The 7,743-nt window shown below is 45.1% G+C and overlaps 1 protein-coding gene across 1 annotated transcript in view; it reads right to left on the bottom strand.

Annotated features, from left to right (window-relative positions):
* Positions 1-933: 933 nt before the first annotated feature.
* The window catches only part of LOC144179059 (unhealthy ribosome biogenesis protein 2 homolog), a 64,144-nt gene continuing 57,334 nt past the window's right edge, over positions 934-7,743 (bottom strand). Inside the window, exons 27-30 of the mRNA XM_077707247.1 lie at positions 6,714-6,908; positions 6,197-6,297; positions 4,355-4,466; positions 934-1,116 (exon numbers count right to left, since the gene is read on the bottom strand). Coding sequence (XP_077563373.1) covers positions 964-1,116; positions 4,355-4,466; positions 6,197-6,297; positions 6,714-6,908 — 561 coding nt within the window. The 3' untranslated portion in view covers positions 934-963. The remainder of the gene's footprint in view (positions 1,117-4,354; positions 4,467-6,196; positions 6,298-6,713; positions 6,909-7,743) is intronic.

The raw sequence follows: 7,743 nt of genomic DNA, 5'->3' as shown, positions 1-7,743 counted from the left end.
AAAAGGCGCCCTTTTCAGCATAAATTTGGTTCTTGAGACGTCTGCGTTTGGAACCAAAAAGTCTTGAAAGGCTAAACACATTGAGGTCGCAATGAACATTCTGGAAAGTTTCTGGTCATCAATGTCAGCGTGAAAGAACCAAGCACGAGTGGAACAGTGAGGCCGAGGAAAAGAGGGGAGGGCGGGGGAAGGGGCAAGTTCTGGTGCGGACTGGGGAGGTCAAAAGCCCACCCCTCCCCCCCCCCTGCCGACGCCCATGCCGCCAGCTTTGCTGTTTCTAAAGCCTTGTGCCACTAGCGCAAGCTGCACCAATTTTTTTTAAGTCTTCCTTGTAATTTGTAAAGAACTGCTACTTTATTTGTATTTAATCATTTGTGTTTGTAACATTACTACATCTTCCCTGTGCTCAACTGCATCGCTTTCAGATTTCACGTTTCTGTGCTTATAAAAATTAGCAATAGGTACAGAAGTATCAAAAATTTGCAACGAGTAGCAGCACATACACAACACCAGAAAGTTGTTCATTTGAGAGTCGTGGAATTTTTCAGAGATAAACTGGCCTAAGGATGGTTCCTAGAAGCAGCGAATGAAATGCGCAAATCTGTCGAGCTTCATGGTTTGTCGTCAAATGTCCTGTTAACTTACCTCCACAAACTCTTGTGTGCATCTACATCCGCATATCCAAACTTTCTACCTTGTTTGATGTGCAGGATGTGAAGTCCACTGTACCAAAGCAACGCAGCGTTAAGGCTGCAGCAAGTTAGGAGTGGGGACATGTAATTCCTCATAAAAACTTCTCATCTTGCACGCACCCGGTGTATTAATCGCACACCGCAGTTTTGCTGGACTTAAAGGTCCAGCACAACTTAAAGCTCCAAAAAGCAAGCATGGCCGGATGATATAGTATCCTGGTCACACACTGACAGGCGCATGGAGGGTGTTTTGGCATTTACTCCAGACTTGCTAAACTTTCCCCTTGAAGCGCAACTTTTGGGAGTCCGCATAGAGAGTCTTGAACACTTCCGTCCCTTCCTTGGGCAGGGTTGCAAGCACCATGGCTCTCCTGTGCTCGTCCGGAAGTGAAAGAAGCTTGTAGACCAGGAACAGCAGCGTCTTCTGCAAAAAAACATTTGCAACAACACGTCGTTCAGAATTGACATCAGACGAGGTTTAGAATTTAATCTTGCTGTTCAGAACTGATGTGAGACAAGGTGTAAGACAATCTCAAAATGGGCTATAATAAATGAAGGAAAAAATAAGTCATTTGTGCTTTTTCTTCAGAGAGGTTCTGCGGTACAGACATTCGTTACAAGCAAAAACGACAACAAAAATGGGCTGCTTTTATTTCAAAAAGGCAAGTGTTAAGTTAAGGATGTTAAAATACTAGTTTCAAATTTCAATCAAATAAGGATTGCATAAATAATCTGATTCGCAGGTCTAACTCCCCATGAGGTATGCGAGGACAGTGATTTTTGATTTCAAGGTGAATACAAAATGTAGAACATTTTGCTTTTAATAATTTTGATTTAAAACAGAAAACTGAAAGCCGCACAAAAAGAAAAAGCAACCAGCAGCAACCACGAACGCTGCAGTGAGAACTAAATCGGTCATTTATTTTCATGCAACAGCTTATGAGCAACAACAAATGCAAACCAGTTCTCAAAACCCATGCTGGAGTCTAGACAATTACTTTGCTGTTGATGAGCCAAGCAATAGTCCCCGACAGGAATTTTACTGGTGACTGCAAATTGTGTTCCAATGCACAACACCATTACTGTTGTCACCAGGAGCTGCACCCAAACGAACGAAGTAACCACAGGCAGGCACACCAAGCCAGAATATTCTGAAGAAAGATTGTCAATTCAGAGTTCTCTTAGTTTCTCAATGTGCCAACCACAATGCCAGTGAATTTTATCTGGCAGGCTTTTGCACTGGGCTCATCTAAGTGTTGTAAAAAAATGACTCCGTGCCTTGTGCACCGAAACCACGGCAATCAGATATTGCCTGCCAGCTGTGTCGTTTTTTTCTCCCCAGTGTTCCACTCTGTCGTACCAAAGAAGTAAATATGAAAAGCCTTTAATTAGCTCCCATAGTATTTGCTGGTTGCAAGTGCATTTTGACATGTCCATGTTACAAACACACTTCTCATACTGGTCATCAAAATTTGGAATTTCCCTTTTCTGCCCAAATTTGTCCAGAAGCTAGAACTATTTAGGCGCCGGATGTGCTGCACTCTTGAGCGCTTACGGTCGACTACCGCAAACACACACGGGCTTCCTTCGGTAGCAGCGACAGGCTTAATTTAAATGCACCCCCCCATCATGTGCGGCAGAAACATTTTGAGGCCATTTTGAAAGAGACAGGTGCTTTTGAAGTGCCCATTATCTCCTTACCATTAGGCTAATGACTCCCTTGTTAAAAAAAAAAAAAAAAGCCTAGGATGCATACACATAGTTCCTGGTTTATTGATACACTGACGCACAAAGTTGGTCTTTCTCCTTTAACATGCAATGTTCTTTTCTTTATATATGACATAAAGAAGAACGAAAAACTTGTACTCCTAGACATCACAATTAAAGCTTTAATGACAAGAAGGCACTGCTGACACCGCAGCCCTAGTGGGGCTATAGTTTGTTGACGGTCTACATTTATTATCACACACTAGTGCCAAGGGTGGTTTCAACTATTTTATACATTTATGTAACGCATAAAATGCCCTTAGCTGATCCCGTATTTACAGTTCTTGCGTATGCGGGAGTCAACTGCCAATTCCTGCATTGCGCCTACACTGGGGAAAAGGGGCATGTGAGCAACAGCGTGCAAAGCAACGATATTACCAAGCCATGAGGCATGCTTATGAGGCTTGAATTTTTCATGCTTCCTGTCGGTCAACAAGCTCAGTTTCCTACCTGGGGCATTCAAGACATACACACTTACATTTTTTTTGTGTTTTTGTTAAAGACACTATGTTAATCATAGCTTGTCAGAATATATAATATCCTCATCCCAGTATTACTGGAACACATGGGGTTGAGGTCACTACCCGAAGCAAAAGTTGCTTCTACGTAAAATATTGTCGCCTGACTTTGTAACGCAAAGATTTCGCAGACAACATGCATGTGAATGAACTTGTCATGCGAGACCCCGCAGCCGAGACGACAATGGCGACGATGATGAATAAGCGCTGCTTGAAATGCGTCATCATCATTCGTGTGCGAGTGGCTTGCTTTCGCACTTTGAGTGCTTCTAGGTCAAAACAGTTCCTCACTGCCGCTCCTGTTATTAGCAAAGCCTCAACAAAGCTTAAGGGGGGACATGGCTCTTAAAACTATTTCTTTTAATTTTTAAGTAAACTCTGTGAAACTTGTTGGCCTAGCTGCTTTTCCCACGGTGATTTCAAATGTGGCACTATTTTTTGAGCAAGTCAATTAGTTCCCAAGATAATTAGAGATAATTAGCCATTTTTGGAGGAACAATAGACAAAACAGTGTTGGCTGTAGGACTTTAATCTTGACATCTTCCAACACTATGAACACTGGTGAGTGCAATAAGAGAATCGGTTTTTCAATGCACCGCTTGGAATCAATTTTACAGCTCATTAAACTTTGGTGTTCGAAATCGGTATTCAAAATGAATGAGCTGTAAAATTAATTTCAAGCGGTGTATCGAAAAACCGATTCTCTTATTGCACTCACCAGTGTTCATAGTGTTGGAAGATGTCAAGATTACAGTCCTACAGCCAACACTGTTTTGTCTATTGTTCCTCCAAAAGTAACTAATTATCTTGGGAACTAATTGACCAACTGAAAAAATAATGCCATATTTGAAATCAGTAGAGAAAAAGCAGCAAGACACAAGTTTCACAAAGTTTACTTACAAATTAAAAAAAGTTTTTTTATGCGTTTGCTGTTGCGCCAATATATTAAAACTAAAATTAAAAACAGCATGATACTCTTTCTTTTTTTTATGCTACAAAAATTTTTCAAGGTGATTTAGAAAACCTTTTTTTTTCTGCAGGCTAGTTACTGAAGCATGCTCAAAAAATAGTAAATTCTAGCTTTTGCAAAATTGCGAAATACTCCCTTTAACTCAAAACTTTCGCTTCATATAGAAAAATCACTGTTCACACATCACTAATAAATGTTTGTACGAAGGAGGGGGGGTGATAGGGGGGGGGGGGGGTGATTAGATAGTATTTCACGGCTGGAAACATTTACGAATTTTGCTGAACATCGACAGGCCCATCACGTGCCCAGGGAAGCCACATGCGCTAAAACCTACAGTAGACATCAGGGACGCATGGCTTGATTGGAAGTGGCCACCCGCTGCTAAATGTCGAGACCTTTTGCCTCACCTTTATGGGTGGGTGCAGCACAGTGCCGATGGACTCCTGGATGTAGTCGGGTATGAGAAATCCCCCCACTTTGGAGAACTCCTTCTCGTGTGACGCCACCTCGCCAACCAACCTGAAAAGAGGTGTAGGAAAGGGGGCCATGGACTCGGCGATGCTGTGGCTCTCCTACATTTATTGTTGGCGTGCAAGCCCCAGCCGGAACTGGGAGAGTGGCGTGGACAAGCGGCCGCCCAGCTGCGAAGTCTTGTTCGATCTTTGAGTCGCGTGGAACTGCTTACGCCGCCAAGCACTGATAATGATGATGGTGAAAGGATGCGGATGATGATGATAATGGTGCTAAATGCAGATGGTGTTGCCGCCACTACAGAGGCATTGATCATGAGCAGAACACAGGTGAAAGCAAGCACTGCCATACCATTTCATCTTGCATTCATTTTGCTCTGCCGCAAGCATTCTCACCTGCCTCAAGAATTTTGTGCTTGCTCTCAAAGTTTTGTGGTAACTCAGGCCTAAGCTGCACAAAAATATTTCTGCACTGTTTTGCCCGGCCTGCATGTCAACCTGTTAGTAAGGCAGCACTAAGCCTGTACCATTTATTTGTTTGTAAATGACTTGAAGATGTGAGTATACTAACTTGAGGATGCACTTCAAAGGCACTGCCCCCTTACTCCCCTAATAATAAAAATATACAACATGTTCCCATTCAGTGGTAAAGCAGGTGTTTTGAGTCAGGCCTTTTGGAGCAGCTTTAAGGGGAGGTAAATGTTTAAAGAAATCATAACATGCGCCACACAGAAATTATCCAATAGTGCATCGTACCTAAGCAGCTCCTCCTCCTACTACAAAGAACTCCTACCGACATCGTCTTGGTCACACCACAAACCCTTATTGTGATAACTGCGGTTTGCCGGAAACTGTTGCACACATCTTATTAGAGTGTCCGGTGTACAGCCAGGAAAGGAACCACCTCGCCAAGAAGATTGAGTGCCTCAACAATGGACTTTTATCATTGAAAACTCTTCTTGGACCATGATCATCTCCATCATCCCAGTGAAAAGTATCAGATGCAGTGTTCGATTATTTACACGACATCGGCATCGCAGAGACAATGTAGAACTATCCGTCGTCATCCTGTGAGACCACCTGGACTATTACGTACGTAGCCCACAGAACACTTTTTGGTACCTTATTTATTACCTCTTCCTCTTTTAGATGTCATTAACTCGCCTTGTCCCTCCATACGGCGTTATTGTTGTCCGTCCACACCCCTCCCCCATTCTCCTCGCCACGCGAGCTGCGCTCTCCGCCGCTCACCCCCTCTCCTCTCCGATAGTGAACACTCTCTCGCGAGGGGCACTGGATTGGAGGATTGGATTTGGGTTGGATTAAAGTGGATTGTGTTGCGTCATAGCCGCGCCACGTTGCGTCATAGCCGCGGCAGGGGGTTCACGGCGCGTTTCACGCGATGGGAGAATCAACCTAACGGAAACAACAACGGAACCCCCTATGCGTCGCATCTACACAGGGGTTCCCGCAAGGGGAGGTGGGAGAAATTTTTTTCCCCCTCTCTTTCGCCCTGCTTCCTTTAGGGCCTTTGTTCCCTTCACCCCATCCCCGCAGAGTAGCACGTAGGTGAATACACGCCAGCAGACCTCTCTGCTTCCTTCTAACAAAGAGCTCTCTCTCCAAGCAGCTACTTAGTGCAGAAGCATCTTACGTATGGATGGGAGTACGTTCCGACACACAACATCCGCTTCAACAGCTTCGATATGCTTCAAAGCGACATTTCTAGCATACTTCAACGAAAGAAAGATGAGAAGTCACACGCAAGTCACAGCCCACCTTTCCAGAGCGAGGGCGCACATGTGCAGCTCGTAGGCCACCTCCGGTCGATCCTTGAGCTGGTCACATCCCCCCACCTTGATGATGCTCCTCAGAAGGTGTGGATATGGCCGGGGCGGGGCGGCAGTCAAGGCATGTTAACCGTTTGAAATGGGCATTCGAAATGGTTCCTTGCCACTGGTGCCACCAAAGTTTAGTGAGCTGCAAAATTAGTTCCACGTGGTGCATCAAAAAATCGATTCTCTTATTGCACTCACCAGGGTTCACAGTACTGGAAAATATAAAGACTACAGTTCTATGGCTAACACAGTTTTGTCTATTGCTCCTCCGAAAATGACTAATTATCTCTAATTATCTAGGGAAATAATTGACTGACTCAAAAAATAATGGCATATTTGAAATCAGCGGTACAAAAAGCAGCAAGACTGACAAGTTTCACCGAGCTTACTTAAAAATTAAAGGAAGCTGTTTTAAGTTCCAAACACAGCCCCGAATGCAAGATGGCCGCAAGGATATGGGAGATGCACGTCTGGAAGGCGACCGTGCAGCCGATGACCATGACGATCCTCTTGTTGAGGAAGATGCTCAGCAGGCGGCACGCTGCCGTGACTGCCTGGCAGAAGTGGTCGGGGCTGGCCGCCCACAGGGGCAGGAAGTTGATGCTGCTCAGCGACTGGAGGATCACAATGCCCCCACGGTGCGAGAGGACAATCTGAAAGGACACACCAGACGGGGGGGGGGGGGGATCACGTGACACTCGGATATCCCGGCTTCTGTTGCGGCCACTTGTTAATTGAAACCCAGGCTAGGGACACGAGGCCGCTTCACCCCGACTAGGCTGGCGTGACAGAAACTCTTATGTATAGGGCACATATGAAAGGGTGGGAATGGAAGAAAAAAATTTTTTGGCAGGCCTAATTCTCTCGTTTGCTTACCCCTACTTCTGTAAATTCTCTAATGGAAACAACAACCTTTCCTCAAAAAATGTACACATTGTAGTTTGAATTCAAAATGAAATATTGATTGCCTAAATGGCTGGATTTGACTAATCACTGACTGTGTTCGCAAATACAAAATAGTTTATCCTATCATCCTATCCTAGCAACGTTGTGCCCACCTACCTACACCGCACACCCAGACTTCACGCCGACCGTGAACGCAGCAGTGGCATGCACTGTTACAAATATCGGGCAAAAGCAGCTGCCCGGCTCGGCGTCGCTCCCGCGGCAGCCTTTATCTCAGCTCGAGTGGCAATCACGTCCATCTCATATTCTCTTCTCTCACACGATGCGCCAACCTGGCATGAAATACACACTCCCTTTTCGCAGCTGTCTCGAGTAGTCTTTGTGGTCGAATGGCCGAACTTCAGAGCGGCTCCGCCCGGCCCAAACATTACAAGGGTAGAGCTATGCGCACATGATGTACGGATTATTTACCAACAGCGGCTTGCAGCGAGCGGTAGACCACAAGTTCAGATTGGTAGGATAACCCCATGCAGTAAGTACCCTAACCTTTCACAGGCGGTAAGGTTCGAGCCGGGCAAGGGC

The sequence above is a fragment of the Haemaphysalis longicornis genome, unplaced genomic scaffold (genome assembly GCF_048455015.1).
Source record: "Haemaphysalis longicornis isolate Haplotype H1 unplaced genomic scaffold, Haemaphysalis longicornis Haplotype H1 scaffold_4, whole genome shotgun sequence".
Taxonomy (NCBI): domain Eukaryota; kingdom Metazoa; phylum Arthropoda; class Arachnida; order Ixodida; family Ixodidae; genus Haemaphysalis; species Haemaphysalis longicornis.
Note: the sequence above shows the minus strand (reverse complement) of the source record. Positions and strands in the feature narration are given on the sequence as shown.